Here is a 19,592-nt window from a genome sequence, read left to right as displayed (position 1 = left end):
CTGCATTGTATCATAAAGTCACTTTATTTACATTTGTGATGGTCATTTATGGCTTGATGGAATGGCGTTGGAGGTCGAAGGTCAAAGGGAATTGCTGTTTGGAAAGAGAGGCGCATTACATGAGGACTGTAATTAAAGAAATAAACTGTGCTGTAAAATAAAGTTTTATTTACCTTTTTGATGGTCGTTGATGGCTTATGGAAGGGGAGTCACCTTCCATAAGGACTGTGGGTAACTTAACCTCTGATGCTGTTCGGCCGTGTGCTTCCGCCGAAGATCACTCCGCCAGCCGTGGAGGGTGTGTATTATGAAAATAGTGCTTATTATAAGGTTTAATTTTCATAAATTTGACGTTTGTAAGACGAAACGTTTGTAAGATAAGGTGTTTGTAAGTTGAGGTCTCACTGTACAAAGCACCATTTCATGTAGAATTAATTGTCAGCCATCATAACAACTACCAGATGATTTGATATGTTTCAAAATATTGCAAGGCTTTGAATGGAAACATGAAAACCAAGCTGCAACATTCTTGGCATTCTCTCCTGGCACCTCCACATATCAGAAAGTGCATACAAGAAAGTAAGGTGCTAAAGGAGGGCCTTGGGAAGAGTGTGTGGGGAAAAAATAAACAAAGGAGCAACTTTCACGCTAAAGTAATTAGGGTGTTTATGGAGGGCGAGAATGTTTCTGATGGCACAGAGTGTGGAAAACAGGGAAGCAATAGAGGAGGAATAGAAAAAGAGAGCAGGGGAGAACTAAGGCTCATTGTTTGGAAGCTGATTTATGAGGGTATGGGGTCTCCCAGGCCCAACCAGTGGAAGGATAGATCTTCTGTCACTATATCACCCTCAGCCCTTTGTGCATATTTTGCCTCGGCGGGGCTGGGGGCTGTGCGGAGATGAAAGGTTTGGCGGTGCAGGTTTGGCGGTGTACATCCGCACCACAGACAGCAGCACCAATCAAAAGCTGCAGAATTCCCTCCTTTCTAAGGGTGAGAATTCTTTGAAAACTTCCCTCTACATTCATACAACAGGATGACGTAGCTCTGCAGTGCCAACAACATGCCAAATAATTTAAATGCTAAAGTACCAGTTTATGATAACCACAATCTGTCAAATCATCTCATGTTTTCTTATCAATTTCTTAAAAATGGAAGCAACGGGATGGGAGATGAGGGGTCTGGTGAAATGAGGTCACCTTTTTCTGCTGCCTCGGAGGGATGGGACTGTCTGTGTCTGGTCTGTCTATCTTGACACATAAAACATCCCATCATAGATTACTTGATCTTTCAAAGCCTTGATGATGACACACCTTCGGGCAAAAATCAATTTGCAAAGGCGAGCACAATGTCAATTGAAGAAAGGGTGTTTTCATGTGACTGGTCACATGTGGGGACTGGTAATGATGAACATTCTAAAATGTTTTCCATCCATGTCACTGAGTGTCTTCTGATGATCACATCAACAAGACGCTAATGGAATGTTGGACAAGAAGAATGTTTGACACAGAATGGGACAATACAAGCATGTTCTTCACATTGATTCATCCATAAATCCGTCCATTTTCCGACCCACTTTGTCCTCACAAGGGTCACGGGGTGTGCTGGAGAACTATCCAGGCCGTCATCGGCTAGTAGGTGGGGCACACCCTGAACCGGTTGCCAACCAATTGCAGGGCACGCAGAGATTAAACTGATCGTTGAGAACTGATAAACTGGACACTTGTAAATATGGGTTGTTGCAATATATCAAATGCATTTCTTGATTCTGCACTATGTACAGTTTTGTTTATGGAACGGTTTTTGCACATCTACGGTTTTTGCACATCTACATTTGCACAGTATACAGTTGACATTTTTATTTTGTTATGCTTAGAATATCTTGTTTTCTATCCTTTCACCCCTACCCCAACCCCATCTCTTTTCAATTGCTGCTGTGGACTGCAAATTTCCCCATTGCGGGACGAATAAAGGTATTCTGATTCTGATTCTAACACCCGCGCTCACACTCACACAGAGGGTCAATTTACATTGTTCAATCATTCTACCGTGCATGTTTTTGGAATGTGTGAGAAAACCGGAGTACCCGGTGAAACCCCACGCAGGCATGGAGACAACTTTGACAGAGGATCAAATAATCAAATGCTGCACCTCTGCGATGTGAAGCAAATGCTCTAACATTTCTTCCACTGTGCCGGTCTTGATGTTTTCAGTTATTTTGGAACGAAATGTATACTTTTTCCTTGTGGATAACTGTGTTATGTGGCGAGACAGCAAGCAGGTGGAAAGATGACAAAAGTTCACTCAGCCAGATCCAGGAAGGATATTTTGAGTTTTCCTTATTTGAAGTCGTGGTGGATGTCGGTTTTCGGCAGGCCACAGGTAACACTGCTCTCCAGGCTGTCCTTTCTCCCTTTTTCCTCGCTGTAGTGACATGCGCGCATTTCTCCCCATCCAAAATCCAGAAAAAAAACAAATCATTCAACATTTCTTTTGGCTCATGACAAACTGTATTGCACATATGACAAAAAAGATCTATCCAAGATTCCACAGCTCATATGCTCAACTAACTGGCATTAGAAACTGAGTGATGCAACGCATACCAGCCCATACAAACACATACACACCACACATGTGGCCAGCAGGGTTTCTGAAGTGACTGAAAAACAATGCCGGTTTGATCAACATGATGTAAAATTGTAAATGTGTATCTGATCAGTTCCATTTCCACAAAGGACGAAAAAAGTGTGAGTATTGAGTCACTGTACGTATGTGATGGTAGAATAAAATGGTGACAGCAATGACAATTCACAGACTATAAATCCTCCAAACATTTGAGTGCATATAGTTCCGCTTTCAAACAACAGTATTGCACACATAAAAATACAGTACAGTATGGGTATCGATGAGAAGGTTTCTTCAGCCGTCATCTGTACAAAAGTGAAGGTTTCGGACGTTTCGCCTCCTATCCAAGAGGCTTCGTCAGCGAACTAAAGTCTGACTGGTCGTATCGGCCCCATTTATATATCCCTAATGTCCAGACATGGTGGCGCCGGACACAGCTATGATAGGTCCCTACTCTCAGGGGGGGGCAGGGGACCCCTCCCTGTGGCCCCACTGATTGTTCCTACATTCCTGACTAATGACTGGCCTATTACCCCCACTCCCCCCGGTATCACCTCATCAGCATAACGACCCTCATCAGCATTGCGAAAGTTGCCTAACCTGTTTTGCCTAAGCAGGCTATTGTATGAACGATCCAAATTGAACCTCACCCCACCAGACCGGTTTAATGATGGATTTTGTTGTTTTATAAGAATCGCTTCTTTACCCCCCTTTCAAACCATCTATGTTCTTTCGCTAAGATTTTAACCTCATTGTCGTCAAATGAGTGGTTGCTAGCTTTTAGGTGCAAATGTACTGCCGATTGAGGCCCACTAGTATTATCCCTGCGATGTTGATAAAGTCTTTTTTTGAGAATTTGTTGAGTCTCCCCAATGTACTGCTCTTTACAATTTTCATTCTTACAATGTATGGAATAAACTACATTACTTTGTTTTTCATTTGGTAGCCTATCTTTTGGATGCACTAATTTTTGCCTTAACGTGTTTATTGGTTTGAAATAAGTAGGAATTTTATGTTGCCAAAGGACTCTTTGTAATTTTTCAGAAACTCCTGCAATGTACGGTACTGCTACTCCTCTCCATTTTGAATCTTGAGAATTATTGGTTTCGTTCGCTATTCTTTCTTTCTGACATTTGTTGAATGACCACTGAGGGTACCCACAGTTAGTGAGTGCTCTCCTGATATGTTTTGACTCCTTTTCTCTACCTTCAGTGCTAGTTGGTATTAGTTTAGCCCTATGCTGGAGGGTTCTGATAACTCCTAGTTTATGTTGTAAAGGGTGGTTAGAGTCAAAAAGTAAGTATTGGTCAGTGTGCGTAGCCTTCCTAAAGACTTCTGTTTTTAGCGCTCTGTCCTCTTTTATAATTACTTTACAATCCAAGAAGGCTAGTTGGTTCTCTTGAATGTCCTCACGAGTACATTTAATGTTGAAGTCTACAGAATTGAGGTGATCTGTGAAGGATTGAATTTCTTGTTTCTTAATTATGACAAAAGTATCGTCCACATATCTAAACCAGTGTCTAGGTTTTGTCCCCGGGAAGGATGTGAGGGCCTGTTTCTCCATCTCTTCCATGTAAAGATTAGCCACTATGGGTGAAACTGGTGAGCCCATAGCACAACCATGATTTTTTTTTTTTTTTTCCCCGAAATTGAAAATACGTAGTATTAAGCCAGATTTCTAATAATTGGCAGATGTGATCCGGTTTAAGTTTGGTTCTTTCATGCAGAGAAACATCCGCCAGCAGCCTCGTCCTCACCACTGAGACTGCTGCTGGGGTTGGGACAGATGTAAAGAGAGAAGTCACATCGTATGATGCCAAAGTTTCCTCAGGTTCCAATATGAGGTCTTTGATCCTCTCTACAAACCCTGTGGTGTTCTCTACGTGATATTCTGTGTTACCAACCAACGGAGCTAAAATAGTTTTTAAATATTTGGCTACATTGTATGTAGAGGAGTCAATGCTACAAACAATGGGTCTGAGGGGGAACCCTTCTTTATTTGAAAGGGGGGTAAAAGAAGCGATTCTTATAAAACAACAAAATCCTTCATTAAACCGGTCTGGTGGGGTGAGGTTCAATTTGGATCGTTCATACAATAGTCTGCTTAGGCAAAACAGGTTAGGCAACTTTCGCAATGCTGATGAGGGTCGTTATGCTGATGAGGTGATACCGGGGGGAGTGGGGGTAATAGGCCAGTCGTTAGTCAGGAATGTAGGAACAATCAGTGGGGCCACAGGGAGGGGTTCCCCTGCCCCCCCACCTGAGAGTAGGGACCTATCATAGCTGTGTCCGGCGCCACCATGTCTGGACATTAGGGATATATAAATGGGGCCGATACGACCAGTCAGACTTTAGTTCGCTGACGAAGCCTCTTGGATAGGAGGCGAAACGTCCGAAACCTTCACTTTTGTACAGATGACGTCTGAAGAAACCTTCTCATCAATGGACCACTCCTGTACGACTGAGAGCTTACACAGACGTACAGTATGGGTAGTTGAATATGGAAAGGATGCTGGGTAAAAGATGACTATCACCTTTCCTTTTCCTCCGTGAGTTAGGGCCTTCAGTGTAAACATTGACAGACCAATAACAGCATTAGACCTCTGGCAACTGGAAGGAAAGTATAATCATATCTGAGGCTCTCAGTTTATCAATAAGAAATACCCTTTAAACTTCTATCACAAGTAAACACGCTGCATTTGAGCATTGCAGGTGCTGCACGGACAAATTGCTTTCGATTTCTGATGATTGAAAAAAAGTGCTGTCTGAAAGGCGTTGTTCAAAAATTCATTTTGGGCAGTGAGAATGTCCAAGGAAAAGTGGTATGAAAGAAACAATGCATATGGATCCTCAAAGAGTCAGTTCTCATCAATCTGTGCTAATGTTGTTCACCCTGAAAGTCATTAATATAGCCAGATGCGTCTGAAGTATCGAAATCAATCTGCCGATATGCCTGTTGACATATTAAAATGATTACAGCTTTCTCGTTTTCCCAATCTGCATTTCCTTCACTTGCAAATAAAGTCAGCAGAGCAGCCCAGGCCAGGACAACTACATCCAGATTAGAGGCCTCATTCAATCACACCCCTATCAAACAATATCAAAAACCAGAAGTTGAAAGGAGATGGAATTAGATGTCAAGCAGCAGCTTAGACGAAAAAGGCAAAGCAAGAGAGGCATGCTCAGTTTGCCTCAAAAAGGTAAGACACAGAACATCCAGGACCAGGTTCGGTCAATGTGAATAGGTGCCTCAACGCGGCAGAAGTTAAATTATGTATGGTATTGTTTCCCACAGATGAAGAACAAAAACGATGATGGAATGAGCTTGCTCAGATGGAATGAGCAACATGTCTGGGATGTTGCGGGGCAGTCAAAAAAGACAAGGGGTTGTTCCAGCATGCTCATACATTTACCTGCTTCACCACTTGTTGCCATGCTAACGGTTGGCTGGTGGGAGGGTTGGGTGATACATTGGCCCGCCCAAGCTGCAGGGTGCGACGCTCCTCCTCCAGGGCTCGGGTTAACTGCTCAAAACGGGCCTCCTGTTCTTTCACTGACGCCAGGATGCTGGCAGTTGAGGGAACTTCATATTCCTCCATGTCTAGTATTGCTTGCGCTTGTCCTGATTTTTCAGGTTCAGGGGGGAGAGAAGACAGGGAAATGGAGGCATACCAGGTCAATAAAGACACCCATACCCAAAAGAAAGGCTGTGTGACACCAACAGCGTGTCACAGCTTTCAGTCAAAACCAGGAAATTTGGCCTTTGGAGATTGTACTTTCTGCACAATGTTTGAGTTCATCCTTCTGCATAAAAAGCACCGACACGGTACATTACGTTGAAACAATTAAAATGGCTGACCGCACAGAGGGTTTTATAGAACAGAGAATGGCATTTGTGCTCGTTTAATCTCTTTCATTTGCACTTTTCTGACACTGGTGCCAGAAGGGAAAAGTCTCAATTCTCTCCTCAAAAGGCGATGCATGTGTGGGGATATCTCGGATTCACAAAGCCCAGAATAGTAAATGCATGAATGAGGTTACTCTGCTGGAGACCAATTATGTGTTTGCATTCGGATGTTTCAGGCCCATTTTGCTAATTAAGACAAACATTGAGTGAAAGGATGGCACTCAGTATTGGTTTTGAACAGATATCGTTGGAACAAAATGGAAGCATAATTCACCAATTTCTGGCACAATAAAGTGAGTTAAAAATCTCACACACTTGGGGCCTTTTCACACATGCACAGCCAAACCAAATTGTGAATGATATTTTAGATCCTCTCTTAAAAATATGCTATATGTACTAGCTCTTTGATGTCTAGTAATCTGGAATTTCCAAATGATCGTCACACGGTCTTGGACCCTTGACAGCTATAACATTGCCCGGTCTTGTAGGAGGATTTATCACACTACTGTATTGTAGATTGTTTCTGTGATTTTGTCCATTTAGACATCCATCCATCCATATACTGAACTGCTTTATCCCCACAAGGGTCATGGGGCTTGCTGTTTTTGGGCAGTAGGCAGATGACACTCAGAACCAGTTGCCAGCCAATCACATCACATTTATGCTCACGCCTTGGGAAAATATTGAGTGCGCAGGGATACACAGGCATGGAACATAAGGTTGAAGAGAAATACAAAAATATAAAAAAAGAGAAGGAGAATAGCCTGTTATTTGTGATTGAATTGAAAATGTGACTACATTAGCACAATTCCGGAAGCTATATCAAACAGATTCTTCCTCATCAACATCATTATTATTCTGAGGTGCGACTGTGTCTGAAGTAGCTCCTGACGTGCAAAAATGTGTGAAGAGGCAACTCTTGATAAAATCAAGGCAAACTTTTTCAGTGGTGGTTGGTGCGAAAATGAACATGTCATTGATAAAAGAGGAATCCATTCTTTCCTCCAAATGAATAATCATAGCTTGAATGGAAAATTGGTCATGCACAGAACAGTAATGCTTTCTGACATGCAAGCATCGCCACAGGCACAAATCCAATACAGTTTGATTTCAAGATAACAGTTACAAGCCTGAGTCCATGTCACTGTCAGGATCATAAACATTGGTATATTTTACCAACAGTGGCATGATGTGGAGGTTGCAATGAAATACCGTCCTGCAACAATACATACCGATTCAAACCGCAGGATGATAGCCGTTAGGCAACAGTGATCAGAATCAGAATCAGAAAACCTTTAATCGTCCAACAATGGGGAAATTTGCAGTCCGCAGCAGAAATTTGAAAGGGGATGTTGAGAGTAACACCCAGGTACTTATAGGAGGTCACCCTCTCAATGTCCGTACCCTGGATGTTCAACGGTGCAGGTGAGGATTGTTTCTTGCAGAAATCCACAACCAGTTCCTTGGTTTTCCCGGTGGTGATCTGGAGGTGATTCTGCTGGCACTAGTCCACAACTCAATGCCCAACTCGAACAAAAATAGACGGACAAAACAGCTCGAAAACGAATAACAGTAGGAAAGGGAGAACAAAGGGAAGAAATGTGAAAAAAAATGCTTGACATTAAATCAGATATTAAGTACGAGAACACAATGCTTTGTTAAACAGATGTATTACACGCAAACCCTCTTGAAAAGGGGGCATTTGACATTTGGCAGATAGATACATACAATTCTCCATTTAAATGAGTACACCTCAAAATAAAACCTTCATCGGTATCAATACTTTTTGTGGCTGACTGAAAATACAAAGCGAGGGCAGCTCTATTTCTAGTTCAGTGTGTTTGATGGGTTTGAAAATAGGCAAAAATTACATCGTTTTTAATATCAGACTCATCCAACCTATGCTGGATCTTGTTTTGCATACAGCATGGGCACACAGCCGCTTGTTACAAAATTTCAAACATAGACATGTCTAAAAGATACAACATTTGGATTCAAGGTCAAAAGCTGATATACAGTATGATTGATTGATGAGATGTCACTCATCAGTGTTGTGCATGTCCGTGTTTAAATGTTGACTTCTTTTGTGTGAGAACATGAACTGTTTTGAACTGCAGTTTTGGGAGGAAAATGGGGGGGGGAGCGGGATTGGGCGGGGCATAAGCCATTTTTATTCCTCACCATAAGTCTTGCCAAGCACAAAGTCCATTCCCCTTCAAAGTGCCAAATCCTTACTTGATATTTCTTTCTCCCTTTGGAATTATCTGTCTTTGTTCACACTTTCTCGAAAGCGTACTAATTGCCAGTTTGGGGTTTACACTTCACATTCAATGTGGGTGAATTATTGTTTGCTATGTATTCTTTCCTTGAATTACAAATGTAGATTTTTTGTTGTTGTTGTAAGGAAGTAGCACAGCTAATGATGACTTCATATCTTTGAGAAACTAATAATTTGAAGCCTGACGAGAAGAAGATCAATGGCCATGCCATCCTATTTCCAAAAGGATTAGAATGGCAGGACATGTCAGCATGTCAGTTACACCTCACAGCTTATCATTGTGACGACGCTCGAGTGAAAAAAGGCAGGACTCGAGCGATGGGGTTTGGCGAAAGGGAAGGACCCGAAATACACGACGTGACAGGCTTGGAAGGAGCAAGAGTCTTTACTGAAACATGTATCGAAAACTAAACAATAGCAGACCTGGCAGCAGACCTGGCAGCACGGTAGTGGTAACGGCAACATCCAAAAATACTCCAACGGCGACGGTAGTGAGCGATAGGCAGATATAGACAGAAGGCACAATCAGTGAATGACAATCAGCTGTGGGAACCCAGGTGAGTGATGATTGGAGGGGCCGTCTCCCGGGAGTGGCGGAGGAGGTGACAGGAGGGGCGGGGTGCGCCCAGGATGGCAACGAGATGTGACAATCATCAAACACCAACTAAATTGAGCTTAATGGAATCGCTCAGAATGCACAAGGACCAGTGTTTGAAGACTGTCCGTCCATCCGTCCATCCGTCCACCCGTCCGCCCGCCCGCCCGCCCGTCTGTCCGTCCATCTGTCTGACTGACTGTCGATCAATCTATTTATTGTTTGTTCGTTCGTTTGTTTGTTGATTTGTTTATTTTTATCAGACTTACATTAATCGATGTTCACCAATGGCCAAAAAGACCTAAAAGACCTAAAAATTGGATTTCGAGGCCTTTCCTATAAACTCTATACACACTGTTTATATCTAACTTAAAATGGAAGAAATTGCAAGAGTGTAACAACAGGCATGCATATAATTTGTGGATAGTTCTTGTGTAGATAAATCAAAGGGGACAAAAAAGGAACATATTATTTACACTACAAAGGGAAACAGTTGTGTTAAAAGGCATACATATATTTAATTAAATTTAATTATAAAATGAACCATATGCCCAATCCAAGAAAAAAAAGGAGTTGGAGTGAAAGTTAAAGTGAATGGTAAAAATCACCAACAGTTCCCACTAAAAGTTAAAGGCTCGGTCTGTGTACAGCTAGGCATGTGTACAGCTGGGACTTCCTCGTGTTATTATTATTATCCATCTCAATGAGAAGCGACATGCTTGTTCGACATGTTGCGCCAATGAAGCTCAACACTTCCACTTGCCAAAGCGCCACGTTACTTTCTCGGATGGAATGTGCACTTTGACTTGACCTTTTTGGCTGAGAAGCAACACGTCACTTGCGCTCATTCATCCATCCATCCATCTTCCAGACCGCTTTATCCTGATTAGAGTTGAGGGGGTGCTGGCAGGCACTAGGTGGGGTACACCCTGAATAGGTTGCTAGCCAATCACAGTGTGCTGCTCTCAATATATGTATATGTTTTTTATCAATTTCTCTTGTGTGTAAGCCTCTGTCAATTAATGGGTGCATACTCACTTGAGGCACTTAGTATGCCTTGACTCGTGCAACTTGTCTAGCACACGGAGTTGCACGGGAAATATGCAAATTCAGCTATTCAGATGATGAAGTCGTTGACAATATTGGGTTGGAAAAGAAAATCAATGTTGTAAAGCACAGACAGATGAACTACAATGTAAAGTAAGTTTAAGTTCCATAATTAGGTTGCGGTTAGTTGTTTATCGTTCTATTTTTACCCTTCACATTTTGCAACATGCCGAGGTTGAAGTCGACCCACGAATTGACAACCTCGACAACTCAAACTGTTTGAAGGCGCGCGGGTGAGCTGCAGGCTATCTTGCAAGTGACACTCAAATAAGAAGCAAATTACAGCCTAGTTGTAGGCAATCATTCACATCTATATTCAATGAACTGACAAAGCACGTGAGACAAGATGTGAGAACGACATCTTTATACAGACCTATATCTGGAAGATTGTATTGGGTGTTACAACATTGTATAAAGTACGGTAATACTGTACACACCCCAATAAAAAAAATCACCCTAATTATTTCCATGTTGAATCGAAAACACAGCAGTAAATGTTGCTAAAATGTACGATAATCATGGGACGAAGGCCTTCAACAAAGAAACAGACAAGTCTTTTTCACATTGTTTTGCATTTGACAAGGAGCTCGGCGCAAAGCAATCACGGAATCAATCATCCCGAACGCTGCCAAAATCAAAGCTGCCATTTATTAACAGACTGATCCACTTCAATAGTGGAAGCAGCATGAAATAAACTTCCCAAAGCAGAGTGATATAACCAAGCAACGCCTCTTTTAACCGACAAGTGCAGCACTGCATTATAATATAGGATTAGCATAGCATTGCAAACTACAAGGCATGTGTTTATTTATGTCTGATCTTTTACAAAAAATGCTTACTTTCCCTGCCAAACATTTGTATTGAAATTTATGGCATCCCTGGCATGCACTCGAAGTACCATAGCAAATACATTTCCAGTGCCAAAAGTTCATTTTCAATTGGTTCGTTGTCTCTTATAATTTTAAGTTCAGTGAGGGTGATGTGTTTTGTTTTTGTAGCTTTTTTTAAGTTATTGATGGGGCAGCACCCACAGTGGTTCTTACGCTTGCCTCACGGTGCAAGGTTAGATTCTGGCAACGTGCTTCCTGTGTTTGCATGGACATGTGCATGTGTATTCCGTTTTTCTCCCAAATTACAAAAAAATTGTTTTTTTCTTAGCAAGATTTAGGCATCATTCACCAATTAAGCATAATTACTATTACTAATTACTCAGCATAATTGACGTTTCCCTTATCAAACAGTGCCAGGCAGCCACATGACAGCATAGTCTTTGAGTAAAATGTGAAAGGGTTAACAATTGTCCCCTTGCAGCGGAAGCCATCTTATGTTGTCTCTGTTGCAGAGGAATTTTGTTTGCATTTTCCTAAGCGTATTTATCAGTGTTATCAGTGCATATTTTATGGTAGGATCCCTGTATAGAGTAATAAGTGCCTCTCAAAAGAGAAACTTCACTCTTCGGTTCAACCATGATATGTACTGTATTATATTTTGTGAATTTTGGGAATTGTTTTGGTTGACTTTTCTCAGCATTTTTTTCTGATCAGCTTTGCTTTCATTTCATCGTTCATGGTTCAGCCAACATGATGCAACACATTTTTTTGATTGAATAGACCTGAAGAGAACATCACATTAAAAGTAACAATGCAAGTTGGCCTCTGGTGGCTTCAATTATCTTTACGGCAATAAGCAGCATTTTTAGTCCATCATATTCTTCTGAATATGAAACTAGTGAAATGCATTTATTCATTACACACAGATGGATACATTTAGTGTTAATTCCTTTTAATTTAGAGGATTGTGTCTGAAAACTAATATAAAATAAAAATCAGTAGCTCCGAAAAATGTATTGTCAAATATGTATGTGAGACAAACCGTAGATACATACAGTGTCAAGCCACACTTGAAGAACCAACTGTTTCAGAGGTCCCTTGTCTTAAAGGACAACCAACGTCACTTTTTTGTTTCCTAACTGACATCAGAAAAACGTTTTATAGCATCTAAAATACCCAAAACACGCAGTATGATATTTTTATTCAAATGCAAAACACCAATAAAAATGACTTAAACCGTCCAAAATCTGAAAAAAAATTGAGCTGCGAATTGGGCATTTTCAGAAAGTCCCGCCCTCAGCAATGCAAGACGTCTTGCATTGCTGGAGAATCAAAACAATGGCTTCAGATTCGGAGAATATGCTTTCTTGTTACACATCCAGTTATGAATATGATTCAAATAGTTCTGAAGAGGAAAGCATACATGTTTGCAATCGATTAAATAATTTATTCCGTGCCATTTTGGGCTGGGAGGAATGTCGCACCCAAAAATGGCCACCGAGCTGTTGTGAGGAATGAATCAGCCCGTTTCCACAGGCTGATAAATTCCTTCCAAAGAGCTTGGTCGCCCTCTTCTGGCAGCTTTTTGGTGCAACACGAGGTTTTGGATTGGATTGGATTTGCCTTTATTAGTCTCGCAGTGGAGAAATTTACATTTCACAGCAGCATTGTTTTCAGACCAAACAAGTACAGCAAAATACATTGACGTGATGGAAGGACTGCTACAATGTGTCTTTTTTCGGTCAGGTATGTTCCTTCAGTGACGTCATGTACGGACTCTTCACCAACTCAAAAACAAGACTTCCGGAATATTCAGCGCGAGTCTTAAAACGTAAAATATAGCTATATGTGGTGGAATCTTTGTAAAATATGCTCAGTAGAAGTCATTTGAAGCCATTTTACAAATTATGGACACAACTTGTCCAAAGACATCGGTTGTCCTTTAAGAGTCAAACAATCAAAAGGTGACGATTCTCAGGTATGTATGCGCCGGAAACGTCAGCTTTATCACATTAAAAGTAAGATTATTTGACAGTGTCATAAATTCTGTATTCTGTTTATTCAACTGAGTTGGTGGGGCCCTGCTGTATTTGGCTGAAATACAGTTGAACACCCTCCCACCCACCGCCGCCCAAAAAAAAAAAACAAAAAAAAAACAGTCAGTGCACTGCTCTCTCATAAACCTGAAACGGCTCTCATTTTACAATTCAAACATTCAAATTCTCACAAAGACAATCCAGGCAGTGTTGGAGACATTTGATGTAAAATGTCGTAACTATTGTTCAAAAGGTGCAATCGCTCATCATTGACAATGACATGTCTGTCATTTGGTGGTAGCGTAATGTGCACTCTTAGAAGAATCACAACTTTTCACTGCAGGTATAAACATGGTGACAGGGCAAAAAAACTGTACAAATAGCTTCAGAAATGTGAATCTACTTCTGTTAAATGTGCATTATTGCTCTTTGGTCAAAGATACAGTGAGACCTTGGCTTACGAACTTAATTGGTTCCCTGACAGAGTGTGTAAGGTCAAAAATGTATCCCAATGTTTTTTTCCCCATAGGAAACCATTAAAATGAGAATAATCCGTTCCCAGGTCTCCATAAAATATAATTTTCAACTAAATAAGCCTTTAAACCACACACAACATACCTTATTCTATGTATAATAAATGTGATATTGTATTGTAATGAAAGAAATACACTGCACTGGATAATAAAGTCACTTTATTTACATTTGTGATGGTCGTTGATGGCTCCTAATTGACACCTGTTGTTTCTGACTTGTAAGATCTTACGAAACTGAGGCATCACATTATCATTCATCATTTTGATGATTCTCATAGCCTTTTCTGGATGGAACAGTTCAATAAAAGCCTGCACCTCAACTCCTGGATGGCCTGCTTCTGCTTGTCCTCTTGAAGGCAAATCAAATCCTCCGTGTTGAGGACCTCATTATGATCAGCAACAAGCTCGTCAATGTCATCTGCATCCACTTCGAGTCCCGTAGGTGCTGGCAGAGATTTTATTACAACAAAAGGCGCAAGTCCGATGATTCCACGGATGCGGAATAAAACGCGACAAAATATGGCGGGCGGGGCGATCTGTCCAGCACATTCGCGATCCCGGAAAGCACCAAACTTACGCCATCGCTGCTAACAATCACCTCGGCAAAGCAAACTCTAGAACTTGCCAGCGCAAGACACAGCGAGGCGTCGTAATCATGTCACTAGTGAGGTGACAGCGACTTGTTGAAATGTCCCAGTATCGGTGATGAGGGGATCAACACGCACACCACGCACGTTCGTGATCCCGGAAAGCAACAAAATTACGCGATCACGGCTAACAATCACCTCCGGCAAAGCAAACTGTTGGACTTGCCAGCACCAGCATCGTAATCATGTCACTGGTGAGGTGACAGCGACTCGTTGAAATGAAATGAAATTGAAGTGTCTTCTTCGGCTGGCGGAGGTCGCGGAGAATGGTCGTAGAAAATTACTCTCAGGGAAGTGACACACAGCGTGAGAGATGTATCAGGCTGATATTCACGACAGCCGCGGTGTGCACATGTGACGCCACAAACGCACACCTCGTTTCTCAATGATCTCCTTCTTCTCCTCGACAGTGATTATTAGGAGATCATCTTGCATTCATTTCCCAATAGTAAAATTATCTGCAAAAAGCTCCTCAGAGGCGATCGACGTGTGAATTCAGAGAGAGGGGGTGTGGAAAGGTGCGCCGGCTGGAGCGCTATTCGGTCGTGTGCTTCCACCGAAGATCCGAAGATCACTTCGTCAGCCGTGGTGGGTGTGTATCTCGAAAAGTAGTGCGTATTTCAAGGTTTCATTTTCATACATTTGACATACGTAAACCGAAAAGTTCGTAACATAAGGTGTCCGTAAACTGAGGTCTCACTGTAATTCCCAAATTATTATGGAAAAACAATACTGGATTCATTATCATCATTACTCACGTGATTTCTGATTAGATTATTAGAAAATGTGTCACACCGTTTAGCATCCATGTGTCCAGTTTTGAAAATCACCGCAGTCTTTGCATACTAATTGCAATTACAAAGAGTCGCTTAATAAATTGACTTGAACTTGAGTTATGTGACAGTTGGAACCATATCAAATTGTTATAAATCAATTAAACCACATGCCTTAACTGATATTAACCACATTTTAACTACAGTAAGTACAGTATGTATAATACATATTCAATATTCAAATGAGGGGGGAAGAAGAAACCTACTGAAATACCAATAAACAATCATTGAATTAGCAAAGTGAGACAGTCACTAGAGGAGGGATAACAGGGACAACACACAAGTGTCGGATGTTTGAACCAAAAACACTGTCAGGAAATATAATTGCTGCAACGACGAGCAAAACAAAGTGATTTGCAGAAGCTGGCGGTATGAAGAGAGTACCTTTGAAGTCGGCGGGTCCCGTCACACCACAAGTAGAACAAGGAAAAGGTGAGGCTCTGATAGATTGTTCTTGATTGTTCCGTCTCTCGGAGGGAGGGGGATGTGTGACTAAAATAGAATGACATTGAAATTAATTATGCAGCCAACTTGCTGACTCCACATTATCGAAAAATAACTCATATGATGCAGAGACACACATGCTCATAATTACTTCATCCTAGTATGCTCGCTGGCGAGGAAATATAAGTTTGACTGCTTCCTCAAAACAAAAACAAAAGCAAAAATATGTTGAAATGACATGTTTAACAAAGTAAAAGATGGTACATCCAGGTATGATTCCTTAACATTTTATCGATTAAAACGTGCTTCATTCACATAAGTATATTGTAGGACACATTTTTGTTGAAGAGTGATCCTTTTTGAGTCAGCACAATTACTGACTGGATAGTCTTCTTCTTTTCCTTTTGGCTTTTCCCTTCACGAATCAGTATCTTCCATCTAACCCGGTTTTGTGCATCCTCTTCCCTCACACCAGCTACCTTTCTGTCCTCTTTGAGAATATCCATATACCTCTTCTTTGGTCTTCCTCTCGGACTCCTGTCTGTCAGTTCGAGGCTCAGCATCCCTCTTCCGATATAATCCCTCACTCTCCTCTGGACATGTCCAAACCATCTGAGTCTGGCTTCTCTGACTTTCTCTCCAAAGCCTCTAATATAAGTTGTCCCCTCTGATAAATTCATTCCTGATATCCAACCTGGTCACTCCCAAAGAAAACCTCAACATCTTCATCTCTGCTACCTGTCTTTTCTTCAGTGGCACTGTCTCCAGTCCAAACATCATGGCTGGTCTCACCACCGTTTTGTACACCTTTCCTTTCATCCTAGCTGAAACCCTTCTATCGCACATCACACCTGACATTTTTCTGGACACGCTTCTTCACCTCTTTTCCACATTCTCCATTGCTCTGGGCAATTGACCCCAAGTACTTAAAATCCTCCATCTTCTTTATCTCTTCTCCCAGTAGCATCACTCTTGTACTTGGATCCCTCTCATTCACACACATATATTCTGTCTTGCTGCGACTGATCTTCATTCCTATCCTTTCCAGGGCATATCTCCACATCTCTAGTTTCTCCCCGGCCTGTTCCCTGCTCTCGCTATAGATCACAATGTCTTATGCAAACATCATCGTCCAAGGAGATTCTTGTCTAACATCGTCTGTCAGCTAGTCCATCGCCATTGTGAATAAGAAGGGGCTCAAAGGGGACCCCTGGTGGAGTCCCTCCTCCACCTTAAATTCCTCCGTCACATTGAAAGCACACCTCACAACTGTCTTACAGTCATGATACATGTCTTGCACCACTCTGACATACTTTTCTGTCACTCCAGACTTCCTCGTGCAATACCACAGCTCTTCTCTGGGCACCCTGTCATACGCTTTCGTCAGATCTACAAAGACACAAAGCAATTCCTTCTGACCTTCTCTGTACTTCTCTATCAGCATTCTTAAAGCAAACACTGCATCTGTCGTACTCATTTTTGGCATGAAGCCATACTGCTGCTCACAAATGTTCAATTTTGCTCTTAGTATAGCTTCAACTACTCTTTCCCATAGTTTACTGGCTGGAGTGTCTGCTCGTGTACTTTTGAATCCAAGTTGCCGAGGGCGGGATAGGGGGAATAGCGAGTGTGGGACTTTCCGGAAGAAAGAAAAATTGTTATTGCTGAAAAAAAAAATACACTGGTCCACAGCTAATTTAAATAAGAAATGATTGATGTTTCCCAAAACATATGTTTGATGTTCATTTAAAAGTTACTTGTTGAAACTAGAACATCATTATTTGTTTTGATTTGTTGATGTATTTGTTTATTTATATATTTTGTTTAAAAAAACCTGCGCTGTAATCTACAGCAATGATGTAAAAAAAATCACCACCTATTGCTGAACCAATTAAATAAATTAATTACACTGAATGACATTTAATTAAATTTAACATTACAAAATATCGTCCTATATTTTACTGTATCCTGACAAAATATTCATTTTCATGATAGTAGCAATATTTGAGTTGCTCTTGGATACAATAACGTGTGGCGAATTAAATGATTACATTATCAAAGCAGTGCATTTCAATTTTAAGTTGAAATATGCAGAGCTCATAGTTTTATGCACCCATCCATTTTCTAATCTGCTTATCTTCACATGGGTCTTGGGGGTACAGGGATAGGCTTCAGCCCTTCTATCTTTGAGAAGTAGGCGGGGTACACCCTGAACTGGGTGGCAGGCAATAGGGAATCATTGTCTTGAAGTAAATATACTAATTCCCCGTCAGATGAAAAGCATAATTTAGTTTCTGTAGAAGTTGTACAAGTCTATGTGGCAGCATCCTTCCAAATTGCAGTACATTTCCTTTGGACGCCAGTATAAGCGTTCCAAACATTTACAGTCAACCAATCCTTTCTGATTGTTTACGTCTTCTCTGCATACGGATTAATAATAAAAGAGTGTTGCTGTTGTAGCAAGTAGTCTTTCCCATGTGGGATTTCATTTGGTTGTAGCAGATATAGTTTTGCTGACAAAATACAAACACAAACTCGCAGTTTTGGACTGACAAATCTTCCCTGAAGCAATCCAGTGTAATGCATACAAACATGCCAAATGTGTATTTTTCATTTCTTCCAATCATTCAATGATTCTTCATCATCAGGCAACACTTGCTTTAGCAAATTGATGTGCTACCTGACCTTTGTGTTTACACTGCAGTGTCACAGAGTCTCTGAACTATAAACATCAGAGTGTCTGGGAGACAAAATGACAGGTAATGATTTGGGACAGGAATGAATGTGAATGCCTCATCCCATGGGACAAATGATTTTGCCATACACACCACTGGCTCAGCTACCTTTGATGACTCGGAACTGACGACCCAAAATTCAGATCGACGTTACCGTTGAATAATGATCAAATCATTTGAATTTTCTACAGATGTCTTCGCCACAAAAAATAAATAAATAAATATAATTATGTATATTCCAAATGAGTAATATGTGATATGAATATATGAATATATGAATATATGTTGCTATGGCTACACAAACACACTTGAAGGTGAGCAAAAGTATTGGAAGATAGATTTCTAATGGATGTTCATAGTACTTGCATGATTATTCTTTCGGTCTTTCCGAATGGTTTTATAATACAGTAAAGTCTCGTTATATCGATATTCAAGGGAGTCCGAAAAAATATCGATATAACCGGGACTATCGATATATCCGACCCTGTTTGCATGTAATTTTCTCCGTGCGTGCATAGAAATAGTATCGATATAACCGGGACTATCGATATATCCGATATCGATATAACGAGACTTTACTGTATTAGAAATACAGCATTTCAGCTCTCGGATTTCTGATGTCAGTTAAACCGTGACTATCACTGTTCACATGCACCCTTCATCGGCAAAATCTGAAATCTGAAACCTGAAACCCAGGGAACAATTTCATTACCGATTATCATGTGCCAACAACAAAACATAGCTGTCAGACAGATGTTTCAATTGACTCCAGCTCTCAAGAAAAATTGGTCGATTCAAACGAGAGTTGCAAACTCGTATGCATCCAATCTGGAGGTAGATACCTGAAAATGAAACCTAAACATACTGTACAGTTTGGACTGTACTGCTTCATAGCAAAATTGTTCAAGGTTGAAATCCACTCACATGTCATTAGCATGATGAGATGCTCTTGGGAATTACTCCCCTGTTCAGTTTAGCAAGCGAATAAAAAAACATAGTGGAGGTCAAGAAGCTTGAAAAAGAA

The 19,592-nt window shown here is 41.0% G+C and overlaps 1 protein-coding gene across 5 annotated transcripts in view; it reads right to left on the bottom strand.

The window, feature by feature from the left end:
• arvcfb (ARVCF delta catenin family member b) overlaps positions 1-19,592 on the bottom strand; it is a 263,119-nt gene that overhangs the window by 154,375 nt on the left and 89,152 nt on the right. For 4 of the 5 annotated variants that reach the window (XM_088994808.1, XM_088994806.1, XM_088994809.1 and 1 more), the window contains exons 2-3: positions 15,774-15,881; positions 6,037-6,245 (exon numbers count right to left, since the gene is read on the bottom strand). In XM_088994808.1, the coding sequence (XP_088850934.1) occupies positions 6,037-6,222 (186 nt within the window). In that variant the 5' untranslated portion in view covers positions 6,223-6,245; positions 15,774-15,881. The remainder of the gene's footprint in view (positions 1-6,036; positions 6,246-15,773; positions 15,882-19,592) is intronic. The other variant, XM_088994811.1, reaches the window with a different exon arrangement.

This window comes from Hippocampus bargibanti, linkage group LG04 (genome assembly GCF_051943395.1).
Source record: "Hippocampus bargibanti isolate YZ-2025 linkage group LG04, ASM5194339v1, whole genome shotgun sequence".
In the NCBI taxonomy this organism is placed as follows: Eukaryota; Metazoa; Chordata; class Actinopteri; order Syngnathiformes; family Syngnathidae; genus Hippocampus; species Hippocampus bargibanti.
Note: the sequence above shows the minus strand (reverse complement) of the source record. Positions and strands in the feature narration are given on the sequence as shown.